Genomic DNA, 20,177 nt, shown 5'->3' on the forward strand with positions numbered 1-20,177 from the left:
ACTCTTTGCTAAACAATCTTTTGCGTCCAGTGGTCGTTGAACCGAGTTGTAGATCGGCCAACTCACCATCGTCATCAAACTAAGTGAAACAAACACATTTCGCATCGACACCAATTATTTGGGTCAAAATCAAATAATAAAATTTAACATGAATCCAACAAACCTCATTCAATTCGGGATTGTCTGCATTGTCATTTTCGACAATTTCTTCTTCTTCTTTATTTGGTTCGGACATAATTGCCAGAAAAAAAACAAACTTAGCTTACTATACGAATTTGTTTATTGCTTTTGATTTTTTTTATAAAATTCTCTTAAAATGCTTATATTTCTGATATTGGTTTGACTGTTGACACTATGTCTATTGAAATGTCATAATACTCGTATTTTGTGCGATTGGCATGAAGTTGACTCTTGTCAAATATAAAAGATTAGATCATATTTGAACATTCAAACTGATACATCCATTCGCAGTTCATATCGGTTTTCTGTCTAACGAAAAATAGAGAAAACCAAATTTTAATATACTTTTTACTTCATATTGAAATTAAGCACCGATAATTAAAATGACCCATGAAGTTGTTAGTCGTATGAAATGAACTGAAAATGGATGTATGTTAGATATGTTGAATGTCCAATGATTTTATGGCATCAGTTTGGTATGAGTAAATTATGTTAATTTGGAGGTAAATTTTCGATTCTAATCGATTGAAATGATTGAAATGTTCGCCATTTTATTATCATGATAGCTTTCATCATTCGATGAGCTTGGCTCTTGGTCATCTGTGTCATCGATGATAATGGGTGATGTTTCACCATTTGTAATTTTGACATTTAGCATGCTTACATCATCTGTGTCTTTGAAGCCACTTTTTTCGTAGTTATCTTCCAGAAATTCGCCATGTTGTAATGCCACCACGTTTGTATGATTAACCACGGCGATATTTCCATTTTTGTTGCCGACAAATGTGCAATCTCCATTTAGAATAAATGATCTATGGGAAAAAATGCAAAAAATATGAATCATTTTCCAATTAGAAAAGTCAATTGCTCGCATAAAATTGAAAAAAAAAAAAAGAATTCTTACGGAATCAATGTTCGCAATTCACCACAGTCGGAGATGATCTTTTTCTTTTCGTCTTTTTCAAATACATTTTCGGCTTTTGTTTTAAACAATATAGCGGAATTATTGCTGTTGACCATTTGAGATTTGTCAAATTGAATATTTGTTTCATCGCCCATTTCCAAACTTATTCCACAGTTTGAAAGAGTTGATTGGTTCATAATCAAAGTGCTGCCGGCTGCACATGTGATGCCAGTTCCAACGTTTTTAATGACTGTATGCTCCAGAATGCACTTGGCGTTTTCTGAAACGATCAAATATATTAAAATGTGTTTTTGATCTTGGCATCAAAAGCGACTTGCATCTTACCAGTGATAGCAATTCCAATACCAGTCGATGATCGATTGCCAAATAGTTGACAATTTCTCAGTGTGAGTGTTCCACTCTTAATCCAGATGCCAAGTCGAACCTGTTGACAATCGAGAATTACATTCTCGATAGTATAATCACCGTCAGCTGACAGGAACACACTGCCACTTTCTTCTGTTGTAACGATGGCCATTTCCTTTGAATCAATCATGTTGATGTCACCATCGGCTTTGTTATTTTCCAAAGCTGATACCGCTTTTAGTAAGCCACCCGAATTCAACGGATCTACCCATTTGACACTGTGCCGGCCAGGTGGCAAATAAATGTAGTCACGCGGCGTACACATTTTTAAACAATCCTGAAATATTAATAATCGATGGTTGGATCTACGATTTGAAAGATATTCGTATTAATCATTTCATATACCTTTAGTGATGGCAGAAATGTAACAGATTCTCTTCCATCGACCAGTTTTCTTATTGATTCGAAGTATTCTAATTGTCGGTCTAGTGTTCCATTCGTGACGCTGTACACTTTCGCCTTCTGATCGTTGTTATTATTCGGTTTGACTTTGAAATTAATATTTTCGTATGTTCGACGCAATACAGGATTTTCCAGCACTTCAATTTCATTGCGAATTTGAATCATTCGCAGCTGCATCCGCAAAAAATCTTCAATTTTTTCTGGATCTAAGTATGAAATCATGTGAATGTGTTTTCATTTGAAAGACTGTCTTTTGGTGGATCAAACAAAATTACCTTCATCGGCATCTTCATTGTCGCTCATTTCCAGTTCCATGATTTCACGTTTGTTTTTAATATAACGAGCTTCAGCCAAAAGTGTACGTATATAGTCGGCCATTTCTCGGCTCATTCCTCGCTTTAAATCGAAACAAAAACGAATTCGCGATTCCAAGTGTTTTTTGCACCAGTCGACCTCCTCATCACTATCACTGTCCCACGGCATCCATACATTGCGATAGAAAAATCTGTGAATGTCAATTAATCTCATTAGAATTCAATTGGAATACCGTATTTTATGTGTCAACGTTTCGGGTTGAATATTCTATAGATAAATCAATTACCGCAATTCATCGATACAGTCAGCTGTGCGTTCAATATTTAATTCGTTATTTTCTTGATCAATTGTTGGCCACAAGTCTTCTAATGGTACTTCATGAATCTCGGGCAAATGGACGTCATCGTCTTGAACCGCGTTAATTGTAAAATCTGCCATTAAATCTTGGAAGTAAACATTGTTAACTGTGCCCATCACAACGGTTGGATACTTGATTTTATATTCTTCACAAGTTGCACGATTTAGTTTCCAAATGGCTTGCCAACCTATCGTGCGAACGGAACAGAGAATACTTGATTAAATAATCAGCATTTTTAAAATGTTCAATTTCAAAACATACCCGCTGGTTCAATTTTCAATTCAACATGACAAGCCCATTCTTCGCGTACGTCTGCGGCTAGAACAGGTGAATTCTTGCATTGTAAAACATTGATCGATTCCTCCATTCGTTCCAAGAGACTTTTTTCAAACTCGTAGACATTCATTTTTTTAATTTAACTAAGTGAACAAAGAAACACAAATAAACTTTATAATACCAAAAGAATGCAAAAGCATATGAAGCGTTAAAGACAAGAGTGCAAATGTGTTGCGTTAGCTGCGAAAGTTCGTTGTTGTTTAAATGTCAAATTCAAAACGATGCTTTACGAAAATGGCTGATGTCAGAGGCTGCTACGAAATTCGAAATACGTACAACACAAACCGAAACCTATCAACAATAAATTCAAATGTTTTTTTTTTCTTTTACATCGATATAATGCGTATCATTTATTTCATTGGAATAAATTAATTCAAATACAATATATATTATTTTTTCAATAATTTTATTTTAATTTTAAATGCTCAATGAAATCCGGGTGACGTGCCATACGAGAAGAGAATTTCTTTTTCATAATTTTTTGTGAATTCGGCTAATTTATTTCGTTTTGGATCGTTGAGAAAATCATCGTCATCGACCGAAGACAGCATACTGGATGACTCGACGCGTTTTCGTCGTCGTTGTTCATTGGTGGCTATTTCATGGTGCACACCATTTGGATCTTCATCTTCACATGGTTGATAGTGTTGATAAATATCAGTAATATATGCACTCGATTTTTTCAGTAGATACGGATCGAATGGGAACGTTGTGTCTAACGTTTCTTCGGGCATGACAATTTCATTTTGATAAACCATGGCCAGTTTTCGTCGTGCATTTCGTTCTAAAATCGTATGACAATAGGCAAGCTGATGGGCTCGTGTTACACCGGCAAATGCAGTGGCCACAGCTGGCAAACACACTCGCAATGGATTCAAATGAGACGTCACCAATGTTGATAATTGGAGCGATTGTAAAAATGTTAAATTTTCGCTAGAATTTGTTAAATCACGGCTACGAAATGCTATCACATAGAATATTGCCTCACACACAGCATAGAATACTAAATGCGCCTTAATAGACGTCGTATTTTGACTGGAATCAGACTTTTCAACATAATCATGTGCCCATCGGCACAAATCGTGCAACGTACACTTTATTCGCTGTTGCGAAATGAATTTGCCGCGTGCCAACAATGATGCAATGTAACCAACAGATGATTGACGTATGGTGGTTGCTACATTTGGATCCCAGACTTTTGAACACAAGTAATTGATGAATGAATCGGATATTGAAGTCTGGCGGAAGAAAAGAGAATAGAATGAATGAAAAAAATGACGCAAAAAGTTAGATATTTGAATTTTTAGGTCATAAATTGTAAAAAAAGGTCACTCACCTTGAGACTACAAAAATAGAACATAACAAATTGAATGTGATTTGTTTTATGTGTTGGTAAAATTAGATTTTCGAACGATTTCAGTAGAATTTTGAAGAAATGCTCTAGGCGAACAATGTGTTTGTTTGAATCTTCATTCGAATTTGGTTGACACTGTGTTTTGATGTACGACAAAATTTTGTCCAAACAAATATCCATTGTATTTGCGATGGGATGTTGCATTCCATCTTGATTTTGAAGTCTTACATCATCAGCGTCCATTTTGAAAATTTCTTCTGCATCTAGGGACAATCGTTCAGCTGCTTCGATATCACTTCGTCGCATGCTGACGTCCATGAGGACGAAATTTTTAAACAATAACTGTAAAATATCTTCACGAAACATTGGCCGATACTCCATCAGCCACATCATGTTATACATATAACCGGCAACCACAAACGATGGTTTTGAGTAGTATGGAAATAGTTTTTCAATCACTTCCATGGCAAAATCGTTTGCCATTGGGATCACATCGAGTATTTTGCCGAGGGTTTGATGGACATGATTTAGGAAAAATTTGACACGTTCATCGGGAATGCCATTTTTCCAAAACAGTTCATCAGTTGCTTTTGGAATCCAGAATTGTATCAATTTCGACAGTGCAAAACTCGTGTATTTATTGTGTTCCGATAACAAATCAATGAGAAACTTTTGATATTCAACAACAAGTGACTCATTGCGATTAATCCAATTCAAACTGATGAGAGTCTCAACGAAAATTGTGAACTTTGGTTTGAGTAGTTCAATGCATTGACGAGCCTCTTTAATTAAAACACCAAAATCCGGATCGCTTAGGTCCACGTCACGCATTGCTCGAATGTAATCTTCATATGCACCAATGTTTTCGCCTTTTGCAGCATCTTCAAGCACTTTTCGCAACCCATTCTCACTGATTAATTGAAATTGCACTGTGTTTCTAATGCGCTCGTGGATTTTCTTTCGATTCAACGATGTATTGGCCGATTTGAGAATTGGCGTTGTCGCTACCGATGCGCTATACACAGACATCTTGCTACATCTGTTTCTAAAATGACACAGAGAACAATTGGGGCTTTAACATATTTCACAACATTTGCAAATACAATCATTCTGTTCATAACAGGGTTAAGACAATATTAGTCAAGATATTCTTCTCACCAATTCCGAATTTCGGCAAAACAAATTCAAACACTTGACTGATAGTGTTTTTCTTTAATTTTATTTATCTTCCAATTCAATTGAGTCACGATTTATGTGCAAATCTATGGAATTTTACATTTTATCAAGTGCGTATATGGTCTAACTCTAGCCATGTGTTTTCTATTTGACAGCAATAATAAGAAAGAGTGATGGTATACAACTTTCTTTTATGGATAGTTCCGAAATTTTCCACTAGAGTGGTTTGAGTATAATTTTTTTTTTACAACAAAATATTGCATTTTTATATCATTTAATCTGTGGATAAGAATGAAGAAAATTGGTAATTTTCGAATATTCAGCGAATTACAATCGAAATGTTACACCAAGTGCTTTCAATATTCGAATTGAGGTTGAAACGAATGATATTAGGTAAATATTTTGAATACGAAATGTGTTAATTCTGGTTCACACAATCAAATGCCTCCGTTCCCATGTGAATTATTTGACATTTCATAGATTGTCAGTCATTATTGGAAATAGCAGTGAATCGAAATGTTGAGGTTAACGTTAGGAAAAAATTTAAACATTTTTTCAAAAACTTTGGCTACAAATGTAGATCAAGCAGTTTTATTGAATGGTTTTGCGAATCATCAAAAAAAGTTATCACATGAAACCATCGATCATCGTCCATTTTCATTAACAACCACCCGCTTTTGTGAAGAAAAAGATGAGAGCGAAGAACGAGTGAGTCCTATGTATAAAAAGTATGCTGGTACTCTCCGTGATCGAACCAAAAAAATCGACGTTGAAACCAGCATTGAATACATGCAAAGTGGTGCATTCTCGAGTACATACGGCGATAAAAAAGTGTGGCAATTATATCGGCGAGTGCACAAGGGTCAATTTCCCAGAAGAAAAACGCGTTTAACTTGTATTCGGCATAACGTCATCGCAACTGGTAGCCCGTGTAAGTATCAGCATGTATGTTTATAAGAGTATGAATCAAAAGCTCATGATTTTATTCAATAATAGGTCCAGTTTGTCGTGATGAATATCTAGTATTGCATCATGAAAATGTTGAACTTTTAAAACAGTTCATTTCGCCATACACTGGAGAGGTAGGTTAACATTCAACCAATTGAAAAATTCACAAAATTAACACACAAATATCTGCATTGCATTGAGTATTAACACAACTGTTTTCTTCTAGCTTTTATCTTATGAAATAACCGGATTGTGTCAGAAGCAACACACAAAATTAGAGGTGAACGTTGAGCGTGCATACGATTTTGGATTGTTGGAATACGTTGTACCGCATCGTGAATTTAGCTACGCTGATTATTACGACGTTTATAAGAAACCAACAACCGAAATTAAATAGATTTTTAGTTTATATTTAGTTTACTCTGTTCAAAATCGAATTATCCAAAGAAGAAAAAGAAATGTCAACATCCAATCAAACCATGTACGAAGCAAAATTTGTAGTTGTTGGAGGTGGTATTGCTGGTGTGTCTTGTATTGAAACCTTAGCATTTTTCTGTCAAACCGAATCGATATTATTGCTCACCGAGTCGCCGATAATTAAAGCAGCCACAAATCTGGTTGCTCTCGGAAAATCATTAACACGTTTTGACATTGAACAAAAGCATGCATCAAACCTACCGAAAAATGTTCAAATTATAACAGATCGTCTGCTTCAAATCGACAGTCATCACCGAATCATCCGAACTGCTGAACAAAACCATCAAATTAAATACGAATATCTATGCATCTGTACGGGTGCTCGACCAAAAATTGTCGATCAAATCAACGAATCCAATCAAAAGTACATCTTGGGCATTCGCGACACAGAATCGGTTTGTGATTTCGAGAAGCGCATTCAAAACAATCGTAAAATTGTGATTGTTGGAAATGGTGGTATTGCATCAGAGCTTGTGTACGAATTGAAGAATATTGCAATCGAATGGGTGGTCAAAGATAAATATGTATCACAAACGTTTGTCGATCCAGGCGCAGCCACATTTTTTCAAAATCGCATTAAAAACAAACAGACAGAATCGACGTCATCGACGGATGAGAATCGACCGCGGCTCGTCAAACGAATGCGATACACTGAAAATACTGATGAAACTGAAAATAAGAGTGGCGCAGCCCTTGGCCCTGACTGGCATACATTATTCAATTTGACGGGAAAATGTGAAGGTCTACCAGAAGCTGTTCGCATTCATTATCAAACTGGCATCAAAAATATCACCATCAATCCCATTTGTGATGATCAATTCCCAGTTCAAGTTACACTTGAAAATGATACTATTTTGGATTGTGATTTTGTTGTATCGGCTACAGGAGTTCTGCCAAACCTTAATTTTACGATGATAGGTGAACAATTTCGATTTGGACCAGATGGTGGTATTTTTGTGAATGAATTAATGGAAAGTTCGGTTTCAAATATCTATGCAGCGGGTGATGTGTGCTACGCTGGATGGGACTGGACAAATCACTGGTTTCAGATGCGTTTGTGGACACAAGCACGACAAATGGGAGCTATGGCCGGCAAAAGTATGGCTGCCAAATATAAAGAAGAAACGATCTACCCAGACTTTTGTTTTGAACTGTTTGGGCATGTAACTCAGCTTTTTGGATATCAAGTGGTTTTGCTTGGAAAATATAATGGACAAGGTTTGGATAATAAATATGAAGCATTATTGCGCGTTACACAAGACAAAGAATACATAAAATATGTGCTGGTCGATGGAAAATTGCAAGGGGCTATTCTGATTGGCGATACAGGACTTGAAGAGACAACGGAAAATTTAATTTTAAATCAACTTGATTTAACACCATATGGTGATGATATTCTTAATCCAGATATTGACATTGAAGATTATTTTGATTGAAAACAGAGTGTACACCATTATTTACCCTATTTTAATTGAATTAAAATATATTACAAAAAAATAGCTGGGATTGTTTTCATTTAAAATTCAAAGAAATTAAGAAATTACCATTAACGCTTTTGAGAAGCTCGATCGAGAGTGCTATAAGTATTCTTTTCCATTTGTCGTATCATTAAATGCCGGCTTGAAATCGCCAATCTTGCACTATGATTTAATTGAGAATAGGGTCTGTATACAAAAAGAAAACTATGTAAAATTATGAAATGAAGCATCATCAATTTATTGATTATTATTTAACATTTATGTGCTTTTTTCTGTATTCGGCTCTTTTTTTTCTTCGTATTTTTTCTTCTTCTTTAAACGTCTAAACAACAAGCTAGATCTTATAACTGAAGATTTCTTTTCCACATTGTTTCTTCTTCACAATAATAAAGAGATTTTTTCTTAAAATTTAAATTAAAACTATGAAGGATACAATTTCTTTTTTTTTAGTTACAATGCAAAATGTTGCGTTTGCCTTTTTTTCGCTTCAAAATTTGCGAGAATAAAAAATTGTTCGCATTCTATGAAAATTGATTTAAATTTTTTGTTTGTTTAATAAAAATCAAGAGAAATTGCATCTATTGAGATTGCCGCGTGTAAATTTAAGCTTTTTATGATTTTCTCTTTCAAAGCAAATATTAATTTGTTTCAAATAAGAGTTTGTCTTTTAAGTAGAAACTAAACGAAATAAATCGTGTTTGCAAATAAAATTGAGTTAAGTTCCTGATCATGTTTATAATATATATCAATTAGATCGATATAATGTCGAAAATGGCCACGAAATTGACATGATTGTTATGACATGTCTAGTAGATAACCTCATAAACGGTAGCTTTCTTATCACCCGATCCAGTCACTATGTATTTGTCGTCGGCGGAAATATCGCAACTGAGCACTGATGATGATTCCTTTGACTGTAAAGTAGAAAGAAAAAAATCATTTGTAAAAATGTCGTATTTCAAAATGGTTTATTTCTTTATAATTCGGTTGATTGGACGCAATATTTACCTGGAATATTGAAGCGCCGTAAGGTGTTCGCCAAGCATTCAATAAATTATCTTTTCCAGTCGACACGAACCATTTACCACAGGCAGCGAATTTCAAACTAAGCACACAACTTTCATGCAAATGCAGTTGATATTTCTCAGGTTTATTGGCGTGCATCACTTCTACATTGGAATTTTCCATACCAACAGCCAACCAATCACCTGTTAACAATGAATAAACAAAAGAAAAAATCAATTTTCGATCAAATCACTCTTTGATTATGAGGTATGAAACTTACCAGTAGGACAGTAACCAAGACTGAAAATTTGTGAACCAAAATCATGTTGTTGTAATTGTCTGCCTTCTCGGAGATCCCATGAACGAACTGTGTTATCTAGACCGCCAGTCCATAGTTTTGTGCCATCAGCACTAATATCAATACATGATGCACCGTCTGTATGGCCTTGGAATTGTCGAACCAATGCTTGATTGTGTAAATCCCAAACGGCAATATTACCATCCGAACAACATGAAAAACAAACTTTTGAATCAGGCGATATGGCTAAAGCGTAACAGGCTGGTGCACTTGATGTTAATTCGGCTTTGATGCGGGGCGTTGGACTGGCTAAATCCCATATTGATAGATTTGATGCTTCACCACCAACAATCAATGTCCGTCCATCCGGCAACAATTTAACCGATCGAATATAATTGTCTCGTTGCAAACAATCTAACTGACTAACTGGATTCTTATTATTTGGCTGTGAGATATCCCATGCTTTCACACATCCTTTGCCACCAGTATAAACGTATTTTGTCGGATTGGAAATGGTTACAGCACACACCACCTCACCGTGTGCAAGTGTATTGATTTGACGCGCATGTCGTGGTACTCCGGGACCAATCAATGCATCCGGCGGAAATGATGCAGCTCGTAATTGTTGATCTTCACCAACATGGTATGAATATGAACTGTGCAAATGAAGAAAACATTTTTTTTATATTAGAAACAAAATTGAAAAATGCACTCGATGCAATATGATTCACATGAATTCAACGGAAATTGTCTGACAGCAATTATAATTAGTTGAATTTAAAAATCAAGTAAGATAAAAACAAAGTATAGTTATACAAACTCACGCTTTTCCACTCGGCAACATTCCAAGTGCGGCTGGGGCGATTGGGGGTGCTCTCATTTGTGGATGAGCATCGAAGCCCATTTGTAATGGCGGTCTTGGGTATCCAGCAGGCAAATTTGGTGGAACTGGACCTGGTGGATATGCCCCTTGAAATTCGGGCGGTACACCTGGTAAATACGGATGCGGATAATTTGGATTCAGGACTGGCGGTTTTGGCAAATTTTTATCACCTAAAAGTCGAAAAGAATTTGTTCATTTAGCCAATTTACATTCGTTAACATACAAAACAATCGTGTCAATGCAATTAAAATACTTGCCATTCGTTCCATTTGAATTGGTTGGTGTAACTGATTTTGACAGCGGCGTTGATGGCTTCTCTTCCATTTTCTTATTCGATGGTGTTGATGCATTTGATGAGGTACCTGAACGCGGCGAATGTGGACCAAGTCTGTCCGGATGTTCCATTTTCTTAAGTAGCATACCTAAGGGGAGAATCACAAAAGAAAAGAATAAAATTTAAAATAATCGATAAGTAATCGGAAAATAATCGAAAAATAATAGGAAACATATAATGAAAAAATTGCCCCAGTAGCATACCATTTTCACGCGGCGAATGTGTTCCACCATTGCTATTGTGCGCATTTGGCATCGGGCTCATTGCACTTTCTGATGCATCATCGACAACTAAATCTTGATCCGATTTCTCACCATCAGATTGCTATATTTTGTAAAGAGAAACCATAGATGTGTTGTGTTTTTTTTTTGTTGCAATTAAAGTGGTTCTTTGCTCATGTACTTACGTGTCCCATATCTTTGTCATCCTTTTTAATTTTCTTCAGATCCATTTGTTGGTCAGGTGGTGATCGTGGTCGGTACTTATCGCGATCAGATGGTGAAATGGAATTTCGGTGTCGTTCTTCGGTTGCACTCAAACCGCTTGTACTTTTTGCATCATCTGGTCGATGTAATTCTGATTTGCCGAGCATTGCCAATGGGTGTTGTGGTGGTGCGGCTAATGCACCGGGAGGAAGGCCAGGATGTGGCATATTAAGCGGAATCGGTGGTGCATGACCAACAGGCATTTGTTGTGCCTGCATATGTTGCAGGAGACGTGGCAAATCCGGTCGTTGCTACAATGAAAAATATAGAATAATGAACAAAGAAATGAGAATACAAAAAACACATTGAATGAATCAACAAACAAATAAAAATAATAATGAAATGCCAAAATATTTACAAAGGCAAAAAACCGTTCATTGTAGTATTGTGGTTTTGCAACTTGTGTAGCATGCATAAGCATATATATAATTTTGACACAAATGACACTCACCCCAATAACAGCATTCAATTCAGTCATTGTAATTTGTTTAGCTCGATCAACCGCTGTCAACACTTGCTGCTGGTGTTCACCTTGCAGGAAAGGTACAATTTGTACTATAATGGCATTTAAGCGTTTCGATATCTCTGTCTAAAAAAAGCAATACAGTAAAAAAATATTTACAATTTTACATCAAACCGGCACTTTATAAATAAACAATTTATCAAAATGATTGTTGTAAACATAAAATAAATACATAAATTGATTTATTTCGCGATTTTTTTTTTGTGTATTTTATTTTAATGGATGTAAACTGGGGGCGTACCTGTTTGTGCATTTCGACATTCAAACCATACGACATCTCGTAATACTGTGAGGTGGAAGGGACAAAATGGATTTGATTATTCAAAAATTCTCAAAGAACACACGAACAAAAAAGGAATATTCACTCACCATAACATAATGCCTTTGCATCTCGGTCTTTTCTTGAGCCATTTTTTCCAGGTCCATTTTTATACTGATCACATGTATTCAAGCCCAATGAGAACATTGCCAAACAGATGACGAATATATAAATAAAAAAAAACAATTCAATTAAAATGAAATATTTACTTAGCAATCGGTAATTTTTTTTCTCTATCTCTTGAACAAATATAAATAAAAACGAAACGAAAATTGTATAAGCAAATAGTTAATTTAATATAGAAACAAACTGGATGATTTCAAAGAGTGTATGCAAACAAAAATGTAAAGTTGATAATTCGAACGCTCACGCGCTAAATGAATTTTTCCATGATGGCTTGCAAAAGCGCGCACCAAGATGAGAAAATAATGGATGGATGGTTGGATAGATACACACCTGTGGTACTGGGTTTGTAAGAAGTTGAACTCTTCTTTGATTCGATCACAATTTTCCAATATGGTGAATTTGTATGGTTGGTTCGGTTGCGGCGGTCCCTTGAAACATAACGAAACGAAACAAAACAAAAACAAAATAGATTAAAAGGTTAACAAAAAGTAGTTTTGATTGCTATTTAAAATAGTATTTTTGGTGCTTGAAATTTGTGTAATGGATCAAGTCTTTGAATGACGAGAAATTTGAAGCAGATAAAAAACGAACTTGTATAGCATGTTTTCTGGTTGCTTTTTATTATTGTAGCACATTAAAATGCTTCGAGCATTCATCTGAACAGAGTCCCATGAAACTGTGTCAATCGAGTAAAAAGAAGCCGATGATTAAATAATTGACAATTTCATGTGTGACTGGTTCTCCGGTTACGGTTGAATAAATTGACTTTTCATATTGGCAACACAAATTCTCTTTCCATAAGCTTTACAGGGTTTCCATGACGTTTGCAAATTTTCCACTATCATAGATGTGCCTATCTTTTGTTGTGCATTTTCTATGTGTTAATTGAGTTCAAGCGAGTACACACATTTAATTAAAACACTTACCGGATGTCTACTAGCTGCAACAGCTGCGGCCGCGTTTATTCCTGAATTTGGATACATGTTGCGCTGATCGGTATTGCCGTTACCGTTGTTCACCACGTCTTTATCTTCGTCTTTAAAATAGTGTGTCATTCACATTCACCGTTTGCTCGTTACAATTACAACAAATGTAAACATATATCGAATAATATATTGAAAACAAAAACACACCACGCCGAAAATTTCCAGCAAATGACAAATAACAATAAAACAACAATAACAACAGAAGACGAACAAAAATAATATTAAAACACTGAATCTGAACAAATAATTGTCTTTCTTGCTAAAGAATTGCTTCTCTCACACACTCTATCTCACTCTTTATTTTTTTTTCTTTCTCTCTATTTTTGTCTTCTGTACACACGTAGACGCACTGTAATCCTTATAACGCGGTTTGAACGTTTTCACAATGTTTGTGTATATTTTTCGGTTTGTCGTTTTTCGCTCACTCAATGTATGGCTCTCTTTCTCTGTCTGCCTCTGTTGTTCGTCAATTTCAATATTTACTTTAACTGTTTACACACTGAAACTTGTGAATGTGCTCTATATGTACAATATCTAGAATTTTAGAGCTCAACTGTCGCTGTTTACATTTTTGGGGCAAGTTTTTGTGTTCGGTGCACACGCTCTTCTTTCGTCATCTAGTTTGGTTTCGATGGATTGTAAACGAACGTAACGTCACACACAGCAGACGGCACCCAAGTAAACACAAACACTTTTAACTTGCGGTGTATACAATTCCAAATTCCAAAAAATGGGTCTGAAACGATAGAGAGGACAAAAAATTTTAGTATAGCATTAAAAAAAATACAATGAACATTTGAGAATAGCTAATTAATTGCTCTGAATGATTTATGGTGAGTAATTTTCATCGCCCATTTTATTCTTATCACATTGTCAGAGTTGATGATTTTTGGCAACACACATTAATCAGTTCAATTTCAAAAGACATAGCAAATAATACAAAGTAAACATTTCAAATACTCGATAAATGCGTCATTTAGCGATAAGAATAAAAAAAACAGTCCAGCATTTTTCATTTTTATATCCCGTCTGTGTCATGTTATTTTCCTTTCAAACTGATATCGTGATTGTAGAAGTTGGAAAAACAGAAGAAAGTTATTTGCTTATCGTGTCGCATTGAAAAGAAAAAATGCATTTAACCGGACTGAATCATCGAATACATGAAGGAGGCAAACGGAAATAGTCGAAACATAGAATTTCGGTTAAAATACAGGAAAAAATAGACAAATCTTATCCAAAAAAATGATGAGGCCACATTTCGATAACAAACAAACATGGCACAATGATGAAGATGACGAGAGCGAAGTACACATCACATGTCAACAATTCACTCGTTCAAACATTTATTTACGCTCACTCTCTTGTGAGCAGATTCATGGTTTATGTGAACAACGAAATGTATTGTAATAACGCCAACTTCGATAAAAATCTCGGTGCAATCACAAATATTAGTACGTTCATAAAAACATTCAACAAAAATGTGTTTATTTTTCAGACGAACGAAGATGTGCCCTCATAAAAATTATTTGAATGCGCGCTCACAGAGAGAAATAGACTCAGACATATATATATGTATAAACTGTGTGCAAATACAAAAATCAAACCGATTCAACAAGCGTTAGCCATATCTCCATCGATGTGAATCAAAAGGAGAGAAAAAAAAGACGACATAAAAGAGGCAAAATATAGAAAGAGTCGTTGAAATGAAAAATGTAAACACACAAAGTGAGCTAAAAAAAAAGTTAATGTATTCCTAATTGTGACAGACAATTTGCTATATTCACTTGGCAAATATTGGAAGGAGACTAAAAAGAAAGATACAAAAAAGTAATGGTGGCGCATAATCTCTAACTCTTCCTGTCCTTTTCACTACGTTCATACTAGCACGCATCACCGTAATGCATTCATCTACTCAAGACAATGTTTGTGTATTGGAACGATCGAAACGGCATCACTGGGTCATTATTTAATTCACACGTTGCAAACGTATAATTTAATGTGTTTAATATAGGTACGAGCGTGTACGCAAAACGCAAGAAAGTTATTCATCATGAACACACTTTTATATGGGGTTTGAACTTGTCTGTTTCTATATCTCTTTGTCGGTTTGATCATATTAAAAATTTATCACAGTACTTTATTGTTGTTGTTGTTGTATCGTTTTATTGCTTATTTGCATGTCGTCGTTTTTTTTTTTTGCGAATACACAAAGACGTAGTTGAATAAGGGCAATGTTTATATGTTTGCTGGTACTTTGTGACAATGTGTGAGTAAATGACATTCAACCGAATGTGGCATCGGTAAGAGTTGAATTTCGATATGATGCGTGCGTGTATCCAATTTGAATTTCCCTATTATTGAGAAAAGAGCGAGAGAGAGTGAGAGAGAGAGATAGGGAAAGAGAAAAGAAAAAATGAGAGAATGAAGCTTCGAGCATTTTGTGAATTGCTTTGTCATTGTTTGTTATTTGCACAACTGGTGAGGCATAAAACAAATACGAGTAATCGCAATATACGCCTCGTGTCTTCATTTCAATCGGTTTTAAACAGATTCCATTGCCAAATTTGGCATTTGTATACTTTAACATAGAACACATGCACAAACAGCCAATGTACAAACAATTCAATCTTGTTCTCTTTCTCATCGAGCCGAATTAGATATTCATGTTATTTAATGGCATTCTTTCTCTTTGCTTGTCTCTCGCTCTCCCTCCATTTCTCTCGCTTGCCATGTCTTTCCAGAGATTTATTGTCTTGTGTACACATTTTTTTTTCTCGGAAACAATGTGCAAACTGTAGACAAATTGCTGGAATATTTATATCTATTTTTTTTTTATTTCCACTGTGTGCCAAATAAAATGGTAACCATGCTCTCTCCGCTAGATGAACAGATTTTTATTTTCATCTATTTTTTATGTGTGCCAAAATCCGATTTATTTTATTTATCTCTTATTTCTTTGTTTTACGAGAGTTGCTCTTGGTAAATAGTGTGAAAACGAACCAATTCGGCGAAACAAAGTAATCGATCCCAAAATCAAAACATGTTAAACATTCAGAGTTGTGTGTGTGTGTCATTATGTGACGACTGCTTAAAAAAAACATACTAATCAAATAATTACCAAACGATATATAAAGTAAAAGAAGAAGAAGAAAAAACAGAATTCTTGTCGATTGTATCGGCATATCTTTTTGGTAATAAATAAAGTGAGAACAAAAAACATGCCCTGAAATCAGATAAAATAACCATAAGGAAAAAAAAGAGTCAAAAAGAGTCGATTACAAATGATGGCATTCAAATGGATGGTTGCTTTATTTTACGGCTGATTAAAACAGAAAAAAAGACGAAGAAGAATTGATGTGAACGCTCGCCACAAGATTGTGGTTTCGTATTATTGTTTTGGATTCTGGTTTTGCGTTTTTTTCTTCTCATGTTTTATTTGTAGAAAAAAACCACATTTGAGCAACTAAAATGCCAAAATCACGTTCGAAATACCGTGATCGCACTACCGCATACTGGCTGCATCAACACACCATATCAACAATAACAACAAAACGAGCAAAGTGTGCGCTGGCAAATGATTATATTTCGTGTGTGGCACCGGTTGACTAAGCTCGTTTCATTTCACTGATTTGGTTTCGCTTTTTGAATTTCGGCTTGTAAAAAAGAAGAAGAAAAAAAAGAACAACACTGAATGCGAGTGGCACATAGCAAATGTATACAACTCTTTTTTTCTTTTATACTAGATACATTGAACGTTATTGTTGTTGTGATTGTGCTGAGTGGGATTCGTTAATAAATTAAGATTTATTAGATTAGTATTTAATTTGGCTAGAAATATACCAATAGTTTTTTTGTTCCTCTTTTGAATCAAAGCGGATGAATGCCAACTGAAATTAGGCAAAGCAGCGATACACACAAATTAATTGGCGACGAAATACATCAAGAAAACGATTCATTTTGTTTCATTGAAATTCATTGTGAAATCAGTAGAATAGTTTATTTGTAAATGACTGTATTTTTTTGTTGTCTCTGAATGGGATTTCAAACGCACATGCTAACTGTGTGAATTTGTTTTATGGTGTAAAAATGGAAATTAAATATTAATTTTATTTAAATCAAACAGAGAGCATTAATGCCTTTTTTTGTCTTTTCCCGTCTTCATAGCTAAAATAGCTTTGAGACATGGCATTTTTGAGAGAAAAAAAAAAACAGATTTATGTAAACAACATGTGAATAGAGAGTGGAATTGAAATATTGACATGAACACATTTTAATTAAATGCATTAGACAATTTTGGTGTTACGCGAAACAATGGCTGGGTCAATGAGCCTTAAATAGATTTAGATGAGAAGGCGATGGTTAAAAATCTAAAATTGGTTACGTTAAAATGACAAATTAATTACAAATAGAGAAAAAAAAAGAACAACAACATGTGAATGTCAACTGCACAAAAGCGATGAAAATATTTTTCACTCGTTGATTTCACACCGATAAATGAGTGAGCATTGCGTGTCTCATTTAATTCACTTTAACACACAATGAACGCAAGAATGTCGGGGTGATATTGAAACTTCTAATGATCAAATTGTTTTATGTGCATGTATATGTGTGAGGGAACAAGAACTGTAACTAAGAAGGAGTAATCAACTAATCGTAACGACAATAATAATAATCATCAATGAGGGATTAATTCGTCGCGGAATATTTAAGTAGAGAAATAATAAAAAAAAACAAATCACATCACACGACAAAAGCAATTTACATTTTTTTTCCCTCCTTATTATTCTTTCCACTTTATTGACACAGAAAGACTTTTTAACAGACTTTTTTCGGGTGTGCATTTGTCATAATTTGTGAGTTTAACTTTGGTTTTTCTTTTGTTTGTTTGAAGATTTTTTTCTCCCTGCGTATAATTGACTATTGCGTGTCTTAATCCCACGGTGTCATGTAGACGACGACGACGATGACGATGACACAGCTACCGTATCCACAATAAAACGACACACAATAAATTCAAGTGAAATGGGCTTAAGCGATCGACATGAAACGAGTTTTGGTTTGTGTCGCCCATACTCAATCGTTATACATACGGAATATTGAAGCAATAAACATGTTTAATACATAAGCCCTACGCGAAACAAAAGAACATGCTGAATGACTGCTTACGAAACAACGATTTCGACCCTTCTTCTCTCATTTTTACTGCATACACTCTCATATCTCTCTCCCATTCTTTGTCACAAGCACATTCATTCAATACTCATTCGCTAGCCGTATATTCCGATATACCGGAATCGAATGAAGACACAAGGAGCTCTGCACAATTCAATTTAATCGAAAAATATTAAACGAATCAGTGAGTTTTTCAGGCTGCGTGTGCATCTTTTGTCCGCGCGAATAAGCGCTCTGTGGCCCTTTTTTTCATTTTTGACATCAAATCACTTCGTTAACATTATATGTATATGTTTCATTTTATTTAGATTTTTCTCCGTTATGCACACCGCATCGAGTAGGGTGTGAAGTTACATAGATAAATGCTCTCCATGATGCCATCGGGTTTTTATTCTCTCCCAATGTCAGTGTGTGTATATATTTTTTTTTGCTTAATATATCGTTATGGCTTGGGTTTTCTCCGACTCTTTCTTTAGAATTTATAGCTTGAAATTCGAATCGGTCTTTCAATGTTCGATTACAAACACAAAAGCGGTCGCATTTTTTCCGTCGTCTTTTTCCTCTGTTCGCCGTTCGCCTTTCGACGGATGTCTTTCAAGAAAATACAATTAAAGCGAACCAATTTGTTAAAGCCGATTATCCAATCAAAATGGATACAACAACAAATGCGGTAAAAAGAGGCAATTTGAGAACTTAAAGCACTCGAACAACAACAGCACAACAACAACAAAAAAAATGACCACCTTTTTATTTTCATCGTTTGCGTTTTTTTTTCTCTCTCGTCTTTCGATTGAATGCACACAAAATGTGAACACAATATACCAATATTTTGTTTCAATTAAATTTACCTAGAATTGTTATTTGTGTTTTGAGCACATTTTAACCACGTTAGCACTTAATTCCACGTATTCCGAATATTGAAGCCTCTTCAAATTTTATTCTTACGACGTTTATCGTTGCAAATACTTTTGTTTTATTATTCTGATTTTCTATTGGTTTTTGATGCGTAAACACAAATATATTTTTTTGATGTGTATTTTTGTTGTTGTTTATTGCTTTTTCAGTTAGAATGCATCCCACATTTGAAGCGTTCGTTGCTTCTGTATCCTCCACTCGCACACAAAATTGATGTTTGCCAATTAGCACTTGGTGTATGTGTTATGCTAACAAAAGATGGAAAAAAAATATGTTGTTTGCCGAACGGGAACACAAACAAAATTATATGACTGTTTCTCTTCTTTTCACATGAAATTGAGATCGCATTAATAATAACCGATAGAGCTATTGATTGCGTGCTGACCACATTCATCTATATATCACAAAATGCTGCAAGTTGCCAAAAACTTTTCACGTTATTTATTTGTTTTTTTTTTCTCTTCTCTTTTCTATTTGTTCGTTTCTATGTCGTTTTGCTTGAACGGTGAAGTTCACTTTTAAAATAATTTATCACGAAAATTTTTGAAGCGACAAACACGAAATCCAATTGAACGGCGCCGATGCGTCAAAATGAAATGAAATATAATGATGATGCTCACTCTGAACTCTCAATCGAACAATATACATCGAACAAATGAACAACACACATACGAGCATATGTATTCACTCGACAGAAGCTAACTGAAAACTGTCTGGTGGTAGCAAAAATTTGTTTGGTTGAAATGCAAGCGAAGCCTCAATCCGACAATAAAATAC

At 35.0% G+C, this 20,177-nt stretch overlaps 5 protein-coding genes across 7 annotated transcripts; 2 read left to right on the forward strand and 3 right to left on the reverse strand.

The window, feature by feature from the left end:
* Positions 1 to 262: 262 nt before the first annotated feature.
* LOC116340842 (protein nessun dorma) lies at positions 263 to 3,106 on the reverse strand. 2 transcript variants are annotated; one of them, XM_031767549.1, is made up of 8 exons: positions 2,847 to 3,106; positions 2,514 to 2,772; positions 2,188 to 2,417; positions 1,856 to 2,118; positions 1,430 to 1,787; positions 1,085 to 1,364; positions 845 to 992; positions 263 to 489 (listed from the first exon to the last, which is right to left on the reverse strand). In XM_031767549.1, the coding sequence occupies exons 1-8, from the start codon at positions 2,989 to 2,991 to the stop codon at positions 448 to 450; spliced, it is 1,725 nt and encodes a 574-aa protein (XP_031623409.1). In that variant the 5' UTR covers positions 2,992 to 3,106; the 3' UTR covers positions 263 to 447. The 2 variants fall into 2 exon arrangements, with proteins under 2 accessions (XP_031623409.1, XP_031623408.1); XM_031767548.1 differs by having other exon boundaries at positions 263 to 992.
* A 170-nt stretch (positions 3,107 to 3,276) lies between these two features.
* LOC116340815 (RNA polymerase I-specific transcription initiation factor RRN3) lies at positions 3,277 to 5,595 on the reverse strand. The gene is made up of 3 exons (XM_031767508.1): positions 5,434 to 5,595; positions 4,258 to 5,320; positions 3,277 to 4,159 (listed from the first exon to the last, which is right to left on the reverse strand). Exons 2-3 carry the CDS (start codon positions 5,302 to 5,304, stop codon positions 3,347 to 3,349), a joined length of 1,860 nt encoding a protein of 619 aa, XP_031623368.1. The 5' UTR covers positions 5,305 to 5,320; positions 5,434 to 5,595; the 3' UTR covers positions 3,277 to 3,346.
* Positions 5,596 to 5,939: 344 nt separating this feature from the next.
* Positions 5,940 to 6,820, forward strand: LOC116340512 (28S ribosomal protein S18b, mitochondrial). Its single transcript, XM_031767057.1, has 3 exons — positions 5,940 to 6,382; positions 6,448 to 6,533; positions 6,626 to 6,820. The coding sequence occupies exons 1-3, from the start codon at positions 5,968 to 5,970 to the stop codon at positions 6,794 to 6,796; spliced, it is 672 nt and encodes a 223-aa protein (XP_031622917.1). The 5' UTR covers positions 5,940 to 5,967; the 3' UTR covers positions 6,797 to 6,820.
* Positions 6,821 to 6,829: 9 nt separating this feature from the next.
* LOC116340511 (pyridine nucleotide-disulfide oxidoreductase domain-containing protein 1) lies at positions 6,830 to 8,375 on the forward strand. The gene has a single exon (XM_031767055.1). The coding sequence runs from the start codon at positions 6,858 to 6,860 to the stop codon at positions 8,310 to 8,312; it is 1,455 nt and encodes a 484-aa protein (XP_031622915.1). The 5' UTR covers positions 6,830 to 6,857; the 3' UTR covers positions 8,313 to 8,375.
* Positions 8,376 to 8,599: 224 nt separating this feature from the next.
* LOC116340510 (protein groucho-like) lies at positions 8,600 to 20,092 on the reverse strand. Of its 2 annotated transcripts, none has more exons than XM_031767053.1 (13): positions 19,334 to 20,092; positions 13,254 to 14,049; positions 12,658 to 12,755; positions 12,252 to 12,315; positions 12,124 to 12,168; positions 11,811 to 11,948; positions 11,281 to 11,610; positions 11,078 to 11,198; positions 10,798 to 10,962; positions 10,482 to 10,710; positions 9,640 to 10,313; positions 9,363 to 9,562; positions 8,600 to 9,268 (listed from the first exon to the last, which is right to left on the reverse strand). In XM_031767053.1, the coding sequence occupies exons 2-13, from the start codon at positions 13,380 to 13,382 to the stop codon at positions 9,161 to 9,163; spliced, it is 2,301 nt and encodes a 766-aa protein (XP_031622913.1). In that variant the 5' UTR covers positions 13,383 to 14,049; positions 19,334 to 20,092; the 3' UTR covers positions 8,600 to 9,160. The 2 variants fall into 2 exon arrangements, with proteins under 2 accessions (XP_031622913.1, XP_031622914.1); XM_031767054.1 differs by having other exon boundaries at positions 20,021 to 20,078.
* Positions 20,093 to 20,177: the final 85 nt, after the last annotated feature.

The sequence above is a fragment of the Contarinia nasturtii genome, unplaced genomic scaffold, assembly GCF_009176525.2.
Source record: "Contarinia nasturtii isolate CC-2019 unplaced genomic scaffold, AAFC_CNas_1.1 Cnas_scaffold_695, whole genome shotgun sequence".
Classification (NCBI taxonomy): Eukaryota; Metazoa; Arthropoda; class Insecta; order Diptera; family Cecidomyiidae; genus Contarinia; species Contarinia nasturtii.

Bases quoted from the DNA above. Each gene is read 5' to 3' on its own strand.
- LOC116340842 (XM_031767548.1), bottom strand. From the start codon at position 2,991: ATGAATGTCTACGAGTTTGAAAAAAGTCTCTTGGAACGAATGGAGGAA. The intron at 2,773-2,846 runs GTATGTTTTGAA...TTCGCACGATAG, and splicing joins ATTGAAAATTGAACCAGCGG to GTTGGCAAGCCATTTGGAAA. The intron at 993-1,084 runs GTAAGAATTCTT...TTTTTCCCATAG, and splicing joins GAATTGCGAACATTGATTCC to ATCATTTATTCTAAATGGAG.
- LOC116340815 (XM_031767508.1), bottom strand. From the start codon at position 5,304: ATGTCTGTGTATAGCGCATCGGTAGCGACAACGCCAATTCTCAAATCG. The intron at 4,160-4,257 runs GTGAGTGACCTT...TTCTTCCGCCAG, and splicing joins TCTATTTTTGTAGTCTCAAG to ACTTCAATATCCGATTCATT.
- LOC116340512 (XM_031767057.1), top strand. From the start codon at position 5,968: ATGTTGAGGTTAACGTTAGGAAAAAATTTAAACATTTTTTCAAAAACT. The intron at 6,383-6,447 runs GTAAGTATCAGC...ATTCAATAATAG, and splicing joins CATCGCAACTGGTAGCCCGT to GTCCAGTTTGTCGTGATGAA. The intron at 6,534-6,625 runs GTAGGTTAACAT...GTTTTCTTCTAG, and splicing joins TTTCGCCATACACTGGAGAG to CTTTTATCTTATGAAATAAC.
- LOC116340511 (XM_031767055.1), top strand. From the start codon at position 6,858: ATGTCAACATCCAATCAAACCATGTACGAAGCAAAATTTGTAGTTGTT.
- LOC116340510 (XM_031767053.1), bottom strand. From the start codon at position 13,382: ATGACACACTATTTTAAAGACGAAGATAAAGACGTGGTGAACAACGGT. The intron at 12,316-12,657 runs GTGTGTATCTAT...ACATGTGATCAG, and splicing joins TTACAAACCCAGTACCACAG to TATAAAAATGGACCTGGAAA. The intron at 10,963-11,077 runs GTATGCTACTGG...TTCTCCCCTTAG, and splicing joins ACATTCGCCGCGTGAAAATG to GTATGCTACTTAAGAAAATG.